A 19,853-nucleotide genomic window follows, 5' to 3' on the forward strand; every position below is an offset into this window, starting at 1 on the left:
GGAGATTGAGAATTAAAAAGACAAATAGTGTTATACAAATACATCTGGACCTTGTGGGCGCCCTGCAAGGATCTTGAGGACCTCCTGGAGTCCCCGGACCACACTCGGAACCATTGATTTAGAGAACTGTCCTGAACTGAGGGAAGGACGGCACTTTGATACATTCGAAAAGTACTTACTGAATGCCTACTCCGTGCTCGCGTGGGTTCAAAGGGAACTCTGTCCTCAAGGTACTCACAGCAGAGCGAGAGAAGAAAGGTTAAGGACCGCTTTAGTTCACTTTTGAGCTGAGGCTGAAGTGACAAAGGACGGGCCAGGTAGAGATCTGGAGAACCAGAGTTCCAGACAGAGAAAGGGGGCGCCCTCCAAAGGCGCTGAGCCCTGCCTGGTTGGAGAGCAAGCAGAAAGCGCGAGGACGGCATGAGGTGGGCTGGGCCGGAGGAGGCAGGGCCAGACGAGGAATTTCGAGTTTTCAGTCTACATTTCTCTCTTTCTTTTTTCAGACCGCACCAAGCGGCTTGCGGGATCTTAGTTGGCCCACCAGGGATGGAACCGAGGCCACCAGTAGTGGAAGCGCGGAGTCCTAACCAGTGAACCGCCTGGGAAGTCCCTAAGTCTAAATTTCCTGACAGTGGGAGAGGAATGGAAGGGGGTGGGCGGGGAGGAACGGCTTAAGGAGGCGAGTCTGGAGATGCGGAAGGTCACTCAGAAGTCAAGCACCCGCTCCTGCGCCGGGGCCAGCTCGGCTTCTCTGAGGCACGGAAACCTGCCTGGAGCCTCAAATCCGCTTAACTACACCACAGGGCCGGGAAAGCGCGCACATTACGTTGAGGAACTTTGGGTCTCGGCGCCCGCCGTAGACGTCGTGCCAGAGGCGGCCCGTTGTCTTGGAGCCGGCGAGACGCCGTTAGGCCTCCCCCGCCGCCGTCACCATGTCGGTGCTGGATGCGCTTTGGGAGGACCGGGATGTCCGCTTCGACGTGTCCTCGCAGTGAGTCGCCAAGATTCCCCAGTGGCCGGGAGCCTGTAGAGGGCGCCGCGCCGCGATTTCCCGACCCGCGGGCGGAGCCTAAGACCCTCGCGAGGGTGGGAGGAGGTTGGCGCCTGGTGTCCTCACCTCAGGAGACCCCAGACTGGCCGGGGCCCTGCGGCCCTCCCCAGGCGCCACAGCCGGAGCGCGTCTAGATTGTACGCAGTTTCGGTCGCTTACGATCCCCGGTCGCGTCTCGGCCCGGGGGACCTGTCGGAAGCTGAGCCCAAACACGTCAGGGACCACCTTGGGCTTGGGCGTCCAGTACACACCAGTGAGCTTGCGGTGCCAGTTTCGTAGGGTGAAAGGAACGTGGAGCAGGGACTCTGGAAACGAGGGTTCGGAAACTAGGTCTAGAATAAGGACACACATTGTGGGCCCTGAGAAAAATGACTTCACCGTTCTAAAGCTTGAGTCTCCGAGGGAAGTGAGAGTAAGCATTCTCCAAAATCCCTGACCACGCAGACTTTAATTCCGTGGTAAGCTTCATTTCTAGTTATTCATCTAAATCACCAACAGGAAGAAGGAACCCTCTTTTGGAGCCTCTCAAACAGAAGCCCTGTTTTTGGAAATTTTCATGTTTTAAAGAGAATAGTTAGAAACGTCCTGCCGGCAGTCCAGAAAAAAAGTGCCCATTGGGATAGCAAGTGTTGGAAAACAGTAAAGCTAAGGTTCTTGGGTTAATGGTTTGGAGCTTCTTAGCCAATTCGCATGATTCTTTATTATGAACAGAACTTTCTTTGGTGGAAAAAATGAAATATTAATTTCCCAGGCTTAGCTGTGGCTAGGTATGTAATACTAACATGGTCTTGGATCCTTTAAGGCGTTGTGAGGGAAGGGAATTTATAAAGTTATAAACAACGGTTACATATTGCACACATTCTTTGACTTTTCCTGTTATTCTTGGAGGGTTCTTAAGCAAAGATCCATTTCATGAACATTTTCAGTTTATTAAACATTTATCAGATGCTTACTATGTACTGGTGACTGTGCTGATAGCTAAAGATACAAAAATAATAGGAAATGACACCCTTCCCCACCCCACCCCACCCCTGTTCTACTGCAGGAGATAGATATAGACAACTAACTATAAAAAATGTGGTAAACACGGTCATGGAAAAAATGAACAAAAAGCTGGAGGACCATAGAAACAGAAAAGTTCATTCTTCCTAGGGAAGGCCTCAAAGAAAAAATAATATTTGAATTGAGCCCTGATGAATGGTCAGGGCCTTGCTAGGGTATACAGGAGGAGAGTATTCCAGAAAAAAGAAAAGGAAGAAAAGAAAAAAAACAATTAGATGCAGAGTCTTAGAGGTATAAATCTCATTGGCTAGAAGCAGGGTCTGGCAGGTAGAGAAAGGAGGTGCAAATAGAAAGGTTGATTAGCCAGATTTTGAAATATTCAGTTGAGGATTTTGGACTTCATCTTCTAGGCAGTGGAGTAATATGGCTTTTAAACAGGGAAGTGTATGATCATGTCTGTATTTCCAGTAGGTAATTGAGTTGGCTTTATTGAGAATGTGTTAGAAGGCTCTACCACATATTCTGCTACATTTTTCTTTTCTTTTTTTTTTTTTTGGCACTCTAGATTGCATTCTATCAGTCAGCAACCTATTCTTCATTCTTTATTTCCTTTTGTCTCCTTTATCTGATTGTTTACCAAGTCCTAATGTTGCTTTGCTTTAATCTGTCCCTTCCATAACTGCATGACTCCTTTGCTCCACTCAGAAACCTCTGGGGCTTCTCCACCGTCCACAGGAAAAAACCCATATCTATCTGACTGACATTCTAGGTTATCCATAATCTGGTTCCTTCTTACCTATCCTACTATACTTTTCACTACCTCTCAACATGTACCTTCTTCCCCAGCCAGGCCAGTCTTCCCACATTCTCTTATCATTTCTTATTTCTGGTCTTTAATCATAGATTCTCCTCTCTCTCTTTTATTTCTTCAAATCCTACCTCTCCTTTAGTTCTGACTTCTCTCCATGTCCCTGGTCACTCCAGGCCCCACTTGATCTCCAGGTTCTTTAAGTTCTTGAAAACCTTATTTTCAAATGCCTGAGCATTTGGTACTGTATTATTTATACTTTTGTCCGTTTTATATGCATATGTCTTTTCTCTCCCTCACTAGATGGTAAGCAGGTGTAGTTGTAGCTAAAAAATTAAAGCCTTTATATTTATTTTAGACAAATGAAAACAAGACCTGGAGAAGTCCTTATTGATTGTTTAGATTCAATTGAAGACACCAAAGGAAATAATGGGGATAGAGGTGAGTATATTTCTAATGTATTTTATATTTATGGTTTAAATTACAAATGTTATATTAGCTGGAGAATAAGATATGAAACAGCATTATATGTCAATTATGGTTCCTGATGCCCCACCCCATACTATTGTAATAAGTCCTTCTGTAAATAAACCCCAGTTATCCTAATTTAAGTGAGCCATCTCTTTTCTGTTTGACCCTGACTGATAGATGCAGGTCTAGTCCTCTGTGATCTTGTGGGAACTTTACACTCTAGCCATGCTGGGTAACTTACTATTTGTCAAACATACCATGTAATGTTCCACAGTTTCTCTTGAGAACGCCTTCCTTTGTTTTTAGAACCTCCTATCCCATCTCACTCCAGCGTTCACACAGGCTTAGTTTCTCTGATTTTAGATATTCTAGGGGTTTTTTCAGGGAGGAAGGAGTATGACATGGCTATAGATTACTCATCAAAAGAATTCCATGGTTATAATTTGCTGAAGAAATGTGTTAAACAAAGTCAAGAGAGTTTTATTAGTTCAAGATATTTAAAAACTATCCTCATATGCTAATTGTATTACAAATTTCTAAGACACATCGTTTACCATGCACAGATTTACTTGACTTTTTTTTTTTTCTTGGAGCATCTATAGGGACTACTATTTCATACGACATACTTTGAGAAATGAAGTTTATCTAACTTGGTACATATTTCAGTGTAAGAACATCAGTTTGAGGCTAAGAATGAAAAGCATAAGCCTTAAACAGACTTCAGCCTAGACATGACTTCATATGAGGAAAAAGTTTGCTCACAGCAAAAAAACTGGGTACATGAGTATATGGCTCATTTAAATGAGAACTGCTAAGAGAGTGCTCAAATGGCAGGGATTCATATATATATGAGAGTTCTTTGAGAAGTGTGATTTCACTGAATGACTTAGTAATTATACTGTCCTGTACTCATACTCAGTTGGACACATATAACCTACTGGGACCCCCAGAACAGCTTCTATTGAGAAAAAAAAAAACAGTACAGAGTTTTCTCCTCTGTCAGTTGAGTCAAACCAAGGTGTTGGCAGTGAATACCTGTATTTTTTCTGTAACTATCAGATTTTGTTTCTCTGGGATTCTGAATCACACATTGTATACCTTACCTAGAATGGATATGCGCAATAAGTATTTTCAATTAATAAATGTATGAAAAACATCTGTGGGTGTTGCTGTTGGTACTGGGCCAGAAGTTTCATGCCCATCTCATTCTATACTGCAAAAATGGGTCCTTACTTAAGGTAACTTATTTTTCTGTTTGTTTACTTTTAGGTAGACTCTTAGTAACAAATTTAAGAATTATCTGGCACTCTTTGGCATTACCCAGAGTCAATCTTTGTAAGTATCTTTGTTAGCATGAAAGAAAACAAATAATTTGTCAAGTAAACTTGCACAATGGCTCTTGACACCAAAAAAAGCTATACTATGAAATATGTGAAAAACTTTAATTGATAAAACTTAAGAAATCTCAGACTAACCACAGACTGCATCATAATGCAAAAGGAATGTTTTTTTCGGTCTGTCCATTTTGTCTCTTGGACATATACAAGATTAGTGCTTTTACACTGAATGATTTTTGGTTTCATTTTTTACTTTACTTTGAAACTTGCTATAACCTGTTTCAAGTAATATCAAAGAAGGGAGATTAAATTCTAATAAAAGTACAACCTTTTATTGTGTTAAATTTTGTTTCATTTGTTTTTTAAAGGTATTGTAGATTTTCCAGCTAGACTTTTTCTCTTGATGTTGTGGTGCTAAGATTTTTAGTAAATAATACTGTATAGGTTTTAGAGAAGCAAACCTCCTTCTTCCCTATGTTGTGAATATTTTTGTTCAAAAGAGGCAGAATTAACTTTCTAGTCCTTTTAATTATTTAACTTAAATTTGTAGATATTTCATTAAAAATTTTTAATTGTATTTTTATATATATTTAATTTTTTAAACTTAAAAGTTATGTATATATAGTTTTTCCCTCAATTTATTGTATCATGGTCTTTAAATTCTTTGCTTTTAAATTTTAGCTATTGGTTACAACTGCATATTGAATATTACAACAAGGACTGCTAATTCTGTAAGTCTGAAAAATCTTATTGATATATATATATATATATAGTAAAGAAACAGTAGATATTTGAGGTTGATGTTTGTTTTCTCTATAAATGAGAAATTGCTCTTAAAATCTGAAGTTTTAAATAAATTTGTCTTTACAGAAATTACGAGGCCAAACTGAAGCTCTTTATATACTAACAAAATGTAACAGTACTCGTTTTGAGTTTATATTTACAAATTTGGTTCCTGGAAGTCCTAGACTTTTTACTTCTGTGATTGCAGTACACAGGTATGGTAATACTTTATAGATTATTGAATTTTAAGGTAATTCTATGATATAAAGGTTTAGAGGGTAAAATTTCAACATGTGGTGCTGTCTTCCTCCAAGGTCTATTGTAAACATCCTGAAGATACATAGAACATGTTGCATTACCATTTAATAAACACTTTGAAGGTATTTATAAAACACATAAAACTGCTGAAGAGTCTATTAAATTAGCTACCAAGGTAGTTAAAAATGAAATAGAGAATTTGTTCAATGTAGATAACCAAGTTGAACAATTCAGTTAAGGAATTAAGGTTATTTTTCTAACAATAGAAGGCATGATTGGGTAATTTCTCTAAAGAGTTTTGTTGTTTTGTGGTTGTTTTGATTTTTTGTTTTCTTAATTATTCTCTTTTTACTACCCCAGCTCTTTTTTTTTTTTTTTTTTTTAACCAGCCCTAAGTACTATGATTTTTTTAAAAGTTTGGCTAAGATGACAGGCCAAAAAAAAAAAAAAAAAAACTACACACACAAAAATTTATACACACAGATATATATAGTATGTATATATACCATTGTTTTAATTTGAATTTCTTTTATTACTAGTGATGTTGAAAGTTTTCGTATTCGTTGGCTATGTATAGTTTTCTGTTGTAAATTTCTTAATTTTACTCCTATCTGTCATGTATGTTGCAAATTTATTTCTTTCCTAGTTGTTATTTTATTTTTTAATTTTGTTGATGATTTTTTAATCTATATAATTGTTTGCTTTTCTTGGAGATATAACTCACATAACATAAAATTTACCATTTTTAAGTTTACAGTTTGGTAGTGTTAGTATATTCACCACTACTCAATTCCAGAATATTTCCATCACTCCAAAAAGAAACCCCCATAGTAGTCACTTCCCATTCCCTCATCCCCGTGGTCCCCTGGCAACCACTGATTTACTTTCTGTCTCTGGATTTGCCTATTCTGAGCATTTCATATAAATGAAATCATACAATATAGTGGCATTTTATGTCTGACTTCTTTCACTTAGGTAATGTTTTCAAGCATGCTACATGTTGTAGCATATATCAGTACGTCATTCCTTTTTATAGCTGAATAAGATTCCATTGTATAGATACATGTTTTGTTTATCCACTCATCAGCTGATAGACATTTGGGTTGTTTCCACTTCTTAGCTTTTAGGAATAATGCTGCTGTGAGCATTCGTGTACAAGTTTTTGTGTGAAAACATATTTTTTTAAGCTCTCTTAGGCATATACCTAATTCTTATCTTTTTATTTCCGTTTACTTAGAGAAGTAATATGAAATGGAGTATGAAGGGAACAGGGAAGCTACTTATCTTTAACAGTATAAAAATGTTATGTGTTCCCTCCAAAACAATTTATAACATGAATAGTTTCCATTTTTTCCACTGGTAAATATTGATGATTACCACCCTAAAGGAAATTAAGATTTATAGTCAAATGCTCGAATCCTGCTCTTTCATAATTTATATATTAGAAGATTAATTAATGTAAAAATCAGAAGTTTAACAATACATATTATAATTTATATAAATGATTTCTAAAGTTATTCAGGCAAAGCAAACCCTTTAGTTTTATGAAAAGGGTAAATTAGCCTGTATTTTTGTGGAGTTAAAATTAGAATTAACCAAAAGTTAATCAGAATTTTCTTCTGTTTTTAGTATTTATCAATAGGGAGACATGGAAAGAAAACAAAGTTATAGGAATTTTATTACATACATACACACACACAGATACATACACTGTCCTAGGGTACCTTTTGGAGTTGGTACAGATTCATTCTAATTTTCTGTATAAAGGTAGATGTGAGCATAATGTTTTCAGGTTTCAGTGAGAAAAGTAATTGCAGTCTTATTTATATCAAAAGAATAATGGTGCCTTTAACTAAAACAGAGAAATGAAGGGAAGATTTTTGATAGAAAAATTAATTTCCATGTCTGTTTTTGCAAGCATTGTTCTTCAGCTTAAAGAAAAAAAATCTGCTTCCTCTCATTTGTGCCATACTATATACATTGCCTTAAAAATTAGACATCTAGGGACTTCCCTGGTGGTGCAGTGGTTAAGAATCTGCCTGCCAATGCAGGGGACACAGGTTTGATCCCTGGTCTGGGAAGATCCCACATGCCACGGAGCAACTAAGCCCGTGCACTACAACTACTGAGCCTGCGCTCTAGGGCCCGTGAGCCACAACTACTGAGCCACATGCCATAACTACTGAAGCCCACGCGCCTAGAGCCCATGCTCTGCAACAAGAGAAGCCACCGCAATGAGAAGCACGCGCACTGCAACGAAGAGTAGCCCCCACTCACCTCAACTAGAGAAAGCCTGCGTGCAGCAACAAAGACCCAACACAGCCAAAAATAGATTAAATAAAATAAATTTTTAAAAAATTAGACATCGAAAATATAGGTACTGAGATAAAATGTGTAAATACTACACTGAAATGACAAATACAGTACAAAAGACTATAATCACCAAAACTTATTGAGAAGAAAAAATTTTTGATGTACCTTAGTAACTATTTGAGTATATAACTGTGTATTTTTGTAAATAAGTAAACATAATCTAAGAAAATCACATTTTCAGTTTGGATTAGTCTTTTGTTCTTTTTTATAGAGCATATGAAACTTCTAAAATGTATCGTGATTTTAAATTGAGAAGTGCGCTAATTCAAAATAAGCAACTAAGATTACTACCACGAGAACATGTATATGATAAAATCAATGGAGTATGGAATTTATCCAGTGATCAGGTACCATGCAAAGAACTAATGAACCTTTTGGGGCAGTGCTTTCTTTGGTAATCATTTTTCCATTTATGATTGGGTTTGTATATTTATTTAACTGTTAAAATAAGCATTAGAGCTCTTAATTAATTAACATAGCTCTTGATATACATAATATTCTGATTTTCATATTTGTATGGTTTTATGCTCTTTTTATCAACATTTGTTATGTGTAGACTTAGAGCTGGAATGGGCCTTGAAGGTCATCTAGTCCAGTCTCTATTCACTTACAGATGAAAAACTCAGGCCTTAAAGAATTAAGTGACCTCCACATTTATTCTGTCCCACAGCCACGTTCTTCCCCCATACCACACTACCCTCCACATCATGATAACTTAGGCTGATTGAGGAGAGTCATAGGGTGGACAGTCACGGAATCCTTTTAATCCAGTCTTTATGGAATTAAACATATAACTCATTTGATGACTCCTACATCCATGATTGTAACTTTTCATTTCCTCTTGAAATTATGACCAGAGGAAACATATAAGCGACTAATAGTTGGAATAAAAAACAAATAAATTTCTAGAGAATAATTTGTCTCTTACTAAGAATAGTTTCCAGCCTTTGTGGGTGTTACAACCTAGATTCGACTGATAACCAGTGTGGTAAAACTGTAGCATTTGATTGAAGAGCTCTTGCTAAACATGGAATCATAAGCTTAAATTGTAAATAAACTTTGCGCACTTGAAAAGTTCTAGTTTTAAACTATGATAAATATTCTATAGGATATTGACAGCTCCCCATCTGAATAACTACTCCTCATAATACTCAATTCTGGTATTTTATGCTGCTGTGAGAATCGGTATTATTCTCGTGTTTAGAAAATAAAGAGTAAGTATTCAGACATGATTGTTGATGCCTCTCTCATCACTCTCTTTTACAGGGAAATTTAGGAACCTTTTTTATTACCAATGTGAGAATCGTGTGGCATGCAAATATGAATGACAGTTTTAACGTCAGTATACCATATCTGCAAATTGTAAGTGCATGCATTTTGATGACCTTATTTTAATGTAGAATAAATAATTTCTGTTCAACAGTTAATAGGACTTTTGGGATTAGATGAGTTTTCTCTCTCCCTAGTGGCAACAGTTTAGCTGAGAGCATACTTTTTAAATGTTGATAATCAGAAAAGACCCTATTGTACTTCCATTCAAGGGAAACAGCACCATTATCAACTTGCTATTAAGAGAGAAATATACTGGATTCTAAAAATTTTAATAGTTGTCATACAGATTAAGGTGATTTTTCTTAGATTTTATTCAAAGGGCTTTTAGCTACTAAAGTTTTCCATAACCTTTCCAGGAGGCAAGTATATAGTGGTCCTTTGGCATGGCTTCAGCTCACTGACCCACACACTTTATGGCTGTCTTGCTACTTTCTGTTCAAACCCTTTTAAAGCCAGAGTGAATTCATTAATTCTGTGAATGAACAGTTTTTACTGTATTCAGATACAGCATGTATATAAGCTAGATTCATACTACAAGTTCAGTGAAAGGAATCAAGATGGTTTTTAGTCATAATGGTTTTAGCTTAAATTAAAGCTGTTAAAATTTAGAATAAGAACTAATTACACCTGAGACCAGTTTGTTTTGGGGGTAGATGAAGGTGGTTCTTTTTACTCTGCTGCTGCTTTCATGGTAAGTATGTGATTCGGTGAAACAAATAGTAAACTCCAATAAACTGAAGAATTTCATCCTATATATTAAAAAAAAAAACCCTACTTATTGGACTCTAGTGCAAATTAGATGGAACATAAAAATAGTTAATGAGAATCCTGTGAGGTTATCCTATGATAATCACCCTTATTATAGAATATAAGTAGTCTTAAGACTAAATAGTTTCATTAATAAATATTTATGGAGTATTAGATACAATGTATGTGATATCTGGAAAATGTCATTTTTTAAAGAGACCTCTTAACCTATGAGAAAGATGATTCTTTGCAAAATATTCCCAAGTCTATCTTCTGCTAAATTGTTTGATTCCTGAGTTACTTTAAAATATTTGACCATTCATTTGCCAAATACTGAGCACCTACTCTGTGCTCAGTGATGAAACTCATGAACCAGTACGCAGTTTCTGCCTTTAAGCAGCTTTCAGTCTGGTGGAGGAAAGCAACACATTAAACAGAAAATCATAGGATCTGATAGGAAAAAAATTATTTCTGGCCATCTAAAGAAATACGAGAATTTATAAGCATAGCTGGAAATATGTGACAGAGTCTACGTAGGTATTTGATAAATTGATATTTGTACTGTTTGTTGCTGTTTTATATTGCATTTACATATCAATGTCTATTATGCTGAATAATTACTGAGTAGTAAACAACCTTGTGATTTCTGTTCTTCAAGTAGGATACTTTCCGTTATTTAAGAATACCATTGCCAAATACGGATTCTGGAATGAATTCAGCCTGGCCCAAACAACTTGCAATCCGATATCATCACAATCTGTCACTGGGGCAGTCATGTTCTAACTTCAGCTCTGGGCCTCAGCCATTGTCCTGACTCCCTTCCTATAGATGTATATTTATATATGTATCTTCTTGCCAGTTTCCATCTTACCAGCCTGTGTCATCCACAGTTACCTGGTTAGATTACCTATTCACAAGCAGGATGCCAGGGTTCTGTAGTTCTTAACCAGGACTGTGCGTACTCCTGGCAGGGTGTGAAGTAGTCTAGATGGAAGCCCAGGTTTTCGTAACAGTTACCATTTAGGCTGTCTGTTGTCTGTCTGTGTCTCTCTTCCTCTCTTTTTCTCAACTTCCAATGCCCACCTGTCTGGAAGTATGATACACCATCACCTACCACAGATTATTATCCTTCTTGGACTTTTGGTCTGCTGGTTATAATGTTAGATCCTCCATGGTTCTCTCTAACCCTGCCAGCAAGTACGTTTTGTTTCACTTTCTACAGGTCCTGCATGTCATGCTTCTACCCCTCTACCCTTCTCCCAGGCCACTGGTGTCACTGCTCATCCACTAGCCAAGCTTCACCCTCATGTCACACTTACCAGTTGAGTTAATTATATTTGACCTATCTTAGCCTTCTTTGATGCCCAGTGATGAATGCCCATACTTTTTTTTTTCAATAAATGCAGTGGAGGTTCTTTCAGAATTTAGTCATTTATTGTGTAAGAAACAGAAGGCACATGCAACAGTTTTTTTTAACATCTTTATTGGAGTATAATTGCTTTACATTGTTGTGTTAGTTTCTGCTGTATAACAAAGTGAATCAGCTCTACGTACACATATATCCCCATATCCCCTCCCTCTTGCGTCTCCCTCCCACCCTCCCTATCCCACCCCTCTGGGTGGACACAGAGCACCGAGTTGCTCTCCCTGTGCTATGTGGCTGCTTCCCACTAGCTATTTTACAGTTGGTAGTGTATATATGTCCATGCCACTCTCTCACTTTGCCCCAGCTTACCCTTCCCCCTCCCTTTGTCCTCAAGTCCATTCTCTACGTCTGTGTCTTTATTCCTGTCCTGCCCTTAGGTTCTTCAGAACCTTTTTTTTTTTTTTTAGATTCCATATATATATGTTAGCATATGGTATTTGTTTTTCTCTTTCTGACTTACTTCACTCTGTATGACAGATTCTAGGTCCATCCACCTCACTACAAATAACTCAATTTCATTTCTTTTTACGGCTGAGTAATATTCCATTGTATATAGGCACATGGGACTTTTAAAAACTAACCCAGCCTTAGGAGTCACAAAAGACACTGGCTCTCCATAACTAAAGGATTGCTGGGCTTTGGTTTAAAATATTCAGAAAAGTTGTGGACTCCCTGAAGCAGGGGACATTTAAGTCAGAATTTTGTACATATTTCAGAGATGTCATCTTTGTGTTGCCTTACAAATTTGCCACCTATTTCCAGTATGAAAATTTTCATTTACTTGATCTCTATAGGAGTGTAAGGAAAAAGGAAAGAGGAAGAGTTCTGTTCTTCGGACTATGAACAGTAGTTACAAAAAAAAAAAAAAAATGTAGTTACTGTGTAAAAGTTGAAAAATGTGTTAAAGTGTCACTACTATCAGATAATAAAAACGAGCATTTTTTTCTTTTTCGTTTTATATCTAGCGGTCAATAAAGATTAGAGATTCAAAATTTGGTTTAGCTCTTGTCATAGAAAGCTCCCAGCAGGTAAGATACTTTATATTTTTATTAATCTTTAATATATTTTAAAAACTATGTGACAGTCTATATTTTTAGTTTTATTTTTATAGTAACCAGTTTATATCCAAGAAGAGTATTAGCTGTAACATGAGATTATATGAAGAGTTTGAGTTTGAAGTCATATAGTAATTGTCCCCATGGGAAGAATCCTGCTTATATTTCTCTTTTGGGCAGACATATTAATTATGATTACAGTCATGACATTATTTCAATCTTTACACAACCCTATGATACAGTTACTATTTTTTCCCCATTTTATATTCAAGGAAACTGAGACTTGGAGAAGTTAGAAACCTTGCCCATGGTCTAATAACAGTAAGTGATAGGGCTAGGTTTTGATTCCAGGTCTGACTGATTCACAAGACTGTCTTTGAGCAACACAGGTATATACAGATAAACACACCCTATTTGAGATTTTATACCATCAAACTCAGATTATACTGTATCAAATTATAAACTGCTATGCCCCGTTGTGGCTGGTTTTTGCATTTATTTGTTGTTATAAATTTTTTTTAAAAAGATTTTTCTCTTCTAAATTCTAAATTTAAATACGAATGTCTACTCACTCCTTTGCCCAGCATCATACAGCAAGTTGTATGATGTAAACCATACATCATATGTAGTGTTGTAAAACCAGGATTTGAACACAAAAGTGTATGCTCGCAACCATCACCATACGGGTACTTAATTTTTTAACACTTCTTCTCCAACAAACTGTCATGGGCAAGTTTCTTTCCTAATTCTTCAAGGAGATAGCCTCAGGTATGCCATTCCCTTTTTTATTTTAATATATAGTCTATTCCTTTTAAATGTCTAGCTCAGGAAAATCTCATTTCCCTTGGCCTTCACAATCTATGGCGTATTTTTTTTAATCTTGAAATATTAGCTTTGATACTTACAGATTAAATTATGTGATATCTGGATATATTTCAAAATAATCCTGAGTGGGTGAGGGGAGGAGATTTAGGGGATGGGGAGGTTACATATGGAACAGAGTTGGCCATATGTTGTTACTTGTTGAAGCTGGTTGATGGCTACATGGACATTTATTGTACTCTTCTATTTTTGTATATGCTGGAAGTTTTCATAATAAAAAATTTAATTTTAAAAAATCAGCCTACATATTGTGCTCTGAAATAAGGACAGTTAGAGCTGTAGTTTATCATATACTGTAAATACTGTTCCTCAGGCTTTTCATTTTTTCATTATTTTCTCTTATAGAGCGGAGGATATGTTCTTGGCTTTAAAATAGATCCTGTGGAAAAACTACAAGAATCAGTTAAGGAAATTAATTCACTTCACAAAGTCTATTCTGCCAGTCCTATATTTGGAGTGGATTATGAGATGGAAGAAAAGGTAATTTGTTCAGTGTGTGATATACAGAGTTTGCTCAATTGCCTTTACACAATCTATAAAATTCAGATATACACACATTGTGTACAATTTAATTTTAAGCTATGTTTAAAATGATGAATATACAGGCTCTGCTCAGTGAGTATGGCCAATGCTAATTTGTGCCTACCACCTGTTTTCTCCCTGCCTGCTTCACCATTCATTCCTGCCCGTCTAGGTAGCAGCCTGTCCAAGATGTCCCCATATGCAAGGCTCTTCTGATGTAGAGACTTGAATCTCTCACTCTGACAGCTTTATTTTTATTTTACTTCAGCCAGCCATTAGCATTTGGTTAAACCTTACAGGCCTCACAGACACCATTCTCTTCCCCCTATGACCCACAATATAGCAACTCCAGGAGGCTGCTCCATTAATTTGGCCTGTGTCTGTTCCTATTCATCAGATCCTCTTCCACATCAGTTGTGAAAAATTTTGAATATCATGCCCACATGTCTGCTCTTTGCTTTCCTCACGACTTCTGGTTTCTGCACCAATCCCGCTCTCCAGGTACATCAGCTGTCTTTTGGCTTTACTCTTCAGCCTCTGCAGCTGGGCCCCTTGTCATCTGGTGTTTCACTGTTGTCCTCACCAGCCACTCCATTAGAGACTCCTCGCCGTCTGCTCTGACAGTGGTACCCTTGCCAGAGGCGCTCTGTCACACGTTCCCTTGCTGTCTGTTCTTGTGCTGGGGCCCTCACCGTGCGCTCTATTGCTGGTGTCCCTGCCACCCACTCTTTCATCAGTGTCCCTGCCGATACTCAGCATGTTGAGCCATATCACATATCGCATAGATTATCTGTCTCTCCTCCTGCTCTTGGACCGCAGCAGGTGACCAGGAAGATCAAGAAGTAGGACTGGACAGCTGAGTACAAATTCATACCCTCTGACTTCAACCTCGCTGTGCTCCATATACTTAATTTGTTTGTCTCCCTGTCAAATTCCATATACCTTTCCCCTTCCAGCTGAAACTTGTCTCTGGATTGTTGACACCATATTGTACATACACTCTAAGTATTTCATCTCCTTAACCATCATTTTCTGCTTTCTTCCCAACCTGCACTTCTTTCAGCATTCTCCCTTTCACTCTACCTTCTCTGTATATTCCTCAGTAATATCACCTCCTCCTCCAGTTTCTTCAAGTTGTACTTCTGTAGATGACTCCCAAATCTTTCTGATCTTGGCATACTCTCTAAGCTTACCAGGGTTCCAAATATTTCTTGAATATTTTCACATAGATGAGCATTCCAAATAACATGAATTGAATTTCTCATTTAAAAGTTTATCATAGTAATTTAATTAATAATTTTCCAAGTCAGTAAGATACACTAGGACACGGTTGAGTATCTCAAACTTGGTATTCCTAAAATCTTGTCATTATTCTCAAAAGCAGTATCTTCCTGATTTATCTATTTATTTATTCACTACTTATTTATTTTTAACATTGTCAAAGTCAGATGTGCTCAAAACTCTGGGGTTTTCCTTTTTTATTTTTCCCATTATCTTACTTTACACATTCAGTCAGTTGTACCAGTCTCTCCCCTGTTCCTATCCCTTTCTTTCCATTCAAACTGCAGTTTCCTTTGCTACTTTTGCTTGTAGAATAATGTTGTAGAACAAGCATGGTCCTTGGAACCTGACAAACCTGACTTCAATCCCAATTTCACCATTTATTTGTGATCCTAGGCAAATTTGAGCTTCAGTTTTCACATTATGAAATGAAGGTAATCTCTCTTACAAAGTTGTTGATCATGTCTGTAAAGTGGCTGGCACATGGGGAACAATATGTTAGCTCTCCTACCCATTCTGTCTCTACCTTTCATTTCTCTTCTTTTCCCCTTCTTTGGCCCTCAGTACATAATAATAACCAGGCATAGTAGCTTGCTTTGTCACCACACATAAGTCCTTACTCCAAAGCCACTTCTTCAGGGAGGTCTTTGGACTATCCGTCTAAAACACCAACCCCTGTCACTTTTTTATCCCTTATTCTGCTTGTTTGTTTGCTCACTTGCTTGCTTGCTTGCTTTACTTTCGGTAACACTAATCAGTCTCCTTCACTATAAATAATCTCCATGAAGTCAGGGATTTTTGTCTATTTTCTTTAATCATTATATCTCCAGCAATCAAAACTAGCACATAATAGGCTCTTAGTGAATATTCATAGTTGTTGAATGGCTATGTTGAATGCCTACTCTTTGCTGTTCACTGCTCTAAGAACTTTATATGCCTCATCTCGTTTAATCCTCCTAAAAACACTGTGAAGTGTATCATCATCATTATTATTAGCCCTATCTCACAGTTAAGGAGACTGAGGCTTAGATAGGTTAATTTACTTGTACGCAGTCACACAGCTCTGAACATGGTTGAAACACCAGCTGTCCTCGGACTAGGGGATCAGGTCACCTCTTGTCAGCAGTACACTTCTACCATCAACTTTACCCCACCAATTACCTATAAATAGTCCACATTCTCTGAGCTGGTTTTAAAAAATTTCAGTAAACTTCAGTCTACCTTTCCCACCTTATCTGCACAGCCACAGTGTCTGGTTCTGTAGGCTGTGCACTGCCCAGCTCTAGGGAACATTGTTCACATAGACTCCAGTGTGAGTGATACTCCTTGGCATTGTCCAGTACAATATTCTGCGTAGCTCCTTCTGTCTCATGGGACTCTCATATCTTGACCATATTGGATTATTCATCTTCTTCGGCCATATCCTGTGGTTTCTCACCTTTGCTGTTACTGATCCCCTCTGTCAGGAATACCCTTTCCACTAATCCCACCTATGAAAATCATCCTCATCCTAAAAGCCCTAGATCACATGCCAGCCTTTTCTTCATGAAAGTTTCTGGCATGCACAAGCCAGAAGTTGTGCTGTCTCCAAACTCTTCTATTATAATAGATATTGCATTTGTTATAGCTATTTTTTGTAGGTTGAACTATATGATATTAATATTTGACCATTTTTTACTAAAATGGCAATTTCATACAGTTCAACCTGATATTTAGTTATTTATAATTGTGTTTTATCCTTCATTCCCACTAGATTACACACCTTTTGTGGTAAGGGCAGAGACTTTAAACCTTTGGTAGTACCAGCATGGTACCTCATACACTAAAGATATTCAAATATTTGAAAAATGAATTAATAGATATCAGTACTATATTTATTCTGCTTTACATTTAGAATATTCCATACAAATCTTAGTTCTTCTTTTTCACAAATTTCTTTTTTCACAAATTCTATTTAATGACTATTTTGAGGAAAATTTAAAACTTGCTATTATACAAAAGTTAGTTTTTGTTAAACTTAAACTATCAGATAGTTTTTAACTATCAGAAAATCAGATAAAATCCAATGAGAGTTTTTTTCTTTATGGATATTTCTAAGTATCATATTAAGTTTGTCATTTTAAATCTTTTGATGATATTGACTTCAGATTTAAAAGCTTGGGTTTAACTGACTCATTTCATTATTCATGTTAGTTTTAATAGAATATAAATTATATAGTGATTTTTGTAAGACTTGAGTGGTTGGTAACTGTGATATCCTTTTACAGGTATTTACAATTCTCACAGCACATTTTACTAAAATTATTTATTTGATTAATATTGTCTCTGATACATTTTAACATCTGATTTAACTGATTTTCTTTTTCTTTTTCTTTTTTTAACATCTACTGATTTTCAGCCACAGTCCCTTGAAGCTCTGACAGTTGAACAAATTCAAGATGATGTAGAAATAGACTCGGATGATCACACAGATGCTTTTGTGGTGAGCATCACAAAGAAGAGCTACTAAATTTCTTGTGATTTTTTTTTTAATCTGAGTCATGTTTAATTAAATAATGGTTTAAGTGTGTAAAATATCATGGAACTTGAGACTTTTTAGAATGTCTTAAACATGAGTTGGAGAGTAGTTTTTTTTTCAGGTTAGGGATGTTTTTGTGTGTGTGAAAATACTTTTAAATTACCAAACTGGGAAATAGTTTGAGAACATACTTATTCAGAGGATTTCAGATATGTGAAAAGTTTTTTCATACTTTAAGATAACAGAATATATTAAATATAGTTAATTTAATTAATTTAAAGTCTATATACTTTCCATAAGCAACCTTTATGAGATGGACCTCCCTCCTTTCAGTTTATAGGTATATCATCTTAAATTGGATTTCTATTTGAACAGTAAACTTTCTTGTTTCCAAATTTGTATTATTTAATTAATAGCCAAAATAATAATAATGCTTTCTATGTACTGTGGTCTATGAATCTGACTAGACTATCTCTCTGGGAATGAAAGTTTTTAAGCAAAGTGTGAAATAAGTATAAGATAGTTAATAATAAACTACTACTGCCTCAGTGTATGCATTTGCTGACACATTGAAGCACTGATCGCTTTGTTTTGTTTTGCCAGCATCTTCTAAACCAAAAGTAGGGGTGAAATTTTATAGCTGCTTAGTCATTCTTTTATCTCCTTTCAAGTTAACAATGCTAATTATACACCAATTACAAAGCACATTTTTAGCGCTTAAAGCATAACTCTTGAAGACATAAATAATGATTGACAGAAGAAGTGAATTCTGCTACTAGCATTGTAAAGATAGGTGAGAAAACCATTAGACACACAGTAACAGAATATAAAATAGTTAGTTACAGAATTGTTCTGTAAATTAATTACCTGTTACCTTGGCCTATTAACCTATTATACATCAAGTATGTGAAATATAATTTTCCTTGTCTTATAGGCTTATTTTGCTGATGGCAATAAGGTAAGGATATTTTACCTATAGTATATGAAAAAAATTTTCTATATTCCAATATTTAGTATTCACAAACTTATGTGAAACCTATTTTTTGTTTTTCTTCCTCTTCCTTGCCCACCTTCTCTATTCCCATATGATCCTCTTATCTCCCAAAAAGCAACAAGATCGTGAACCTGTGTTTTCAGAAGAACTGGGGCTTGCAATAGAGAAATTGAAGGATGGATTCACCCTACAGGGACTTTGGGAAGTAATGAGTTGATCGTGATTTGAGCTGGGTTTCTATTTAAAGATATCTCAAGATTAAAGATACTAGTCGCCTGCTATAAGGCATGGCATAGTTTTTACATTTACAGAAAAAGCTTTTCAGAGAGTTTTTTAATGATTAAGGAAAAACTCATTTGTCGAAGATTTTATTGCCAATCTTCTAAAAATTATATTTGAAATTGTAATCAAAATGTATCTGGTTTGTTGTAAATATGTTTATTTTGTAACTAATACTTGTAAATTTTTAGTCTGTGGATATTAAAAGACTGTATCATGTTGAGTTTAATAAAGAATTTATGCAGCACCATTAAATGCTTTGAAAGTATTATCTAAAAGCATAAGACTATTCTTATGGAGTAATCAAAATGCTGCTTTTTTAATTATAAAAATCTGGTTTAAATATATTTATCACATAGCTCCAAAAGTAAGCCAACTCTCATATAAATTATAAACCTTAAGCTTGTCATTTTTAGGTAACCATTTATGTAAAAACTAAAAATTTTAGCTAACTTTGGAGGATATCAACCCCTATGTAAAGTTTTGGGCACTATTTTGGAAATAATTTCAATATCATTTTGGCAAGAATACATTTATTTTCTAAGGAAATAGTTTTAAATAGTTTGTAAATAAATAGTTTATTTGGTGACTTGCTCTTTGTTTGCATTCATTGAAACTTCTTTGAAGTTTTCAAAAATATGATATTATTTTCTGATTTCTTGGTCAGGTAAGATTTGGTGACCTCTCTTGCGTAAGGGTTTTTTGCCACTGCTTCAGTATAAAGAAACTTTGTA

The 19,853-nt window shown here is 36.2% G+C and overlaps 1 protein-coding gene across 2 annotated transcripts; it reads left to right on the forward strand.

Annotated features, from left to right (window-relative positions):
- Positions 1-664: 664 nt before the first annotated feature.
- Positions 665-19,374, forward strand: BBS5 (Bardet-Biedl syndrome 5). 2 transcript variants are annotated; one of them, XM_059928054.1, is made up of 12 exons: positions 665-991; positions 3,220-3,302; positions 4,602-4,667; positions 5,351-5,400; positions 5,540-5,667; positions 8,295-8,430; positions 9,350-9,445; positions 12,554-12,616; positions 13,871-14,005; positions 17,727-17,810; positions 18,781-18,804; positions 18,956-19,374. In XM_059928054.1, the coding sequence occupies exons 1-12, from the start codon at positions 933-935 to the stop codon at positions 19,055-19,057; spliced, it is 1,026 nt and encodes a 341-aa protein (XP_059784037.1). In that variant the 5' UTR covers positions 665-932; the 3' UTR covers positions 19,058-19,374. The 2 variants fall into 2 exon arrangements, with proteins under 2 accessions (XP_059784037.1, XP_059784038.1); XM_059928055.1 differs by lacking the exon at positions 665-991 and adding an exon at positions 1,403-1,509.
- The last annotated feature ends 479 nt before the right edge of the window (positions 19,375-19,853 follow it).

The sequence above is a fragment of the Balaenoptera ricei genome, chromosome 7 (genome assembly GCF_028023285.1).
Source record: "Balaenoptera ricei isolate mBalRic1 chromosome 7, mBalRic1.hap2, whole genome shotgun sequence".
NCBI classification, from domain to species: Eukaryota; Metazoa; Chordata; class Mammalia; order Artiodactyla; family Balaenopteridae; genus Balaenoptera; species Balaenoptera ricei.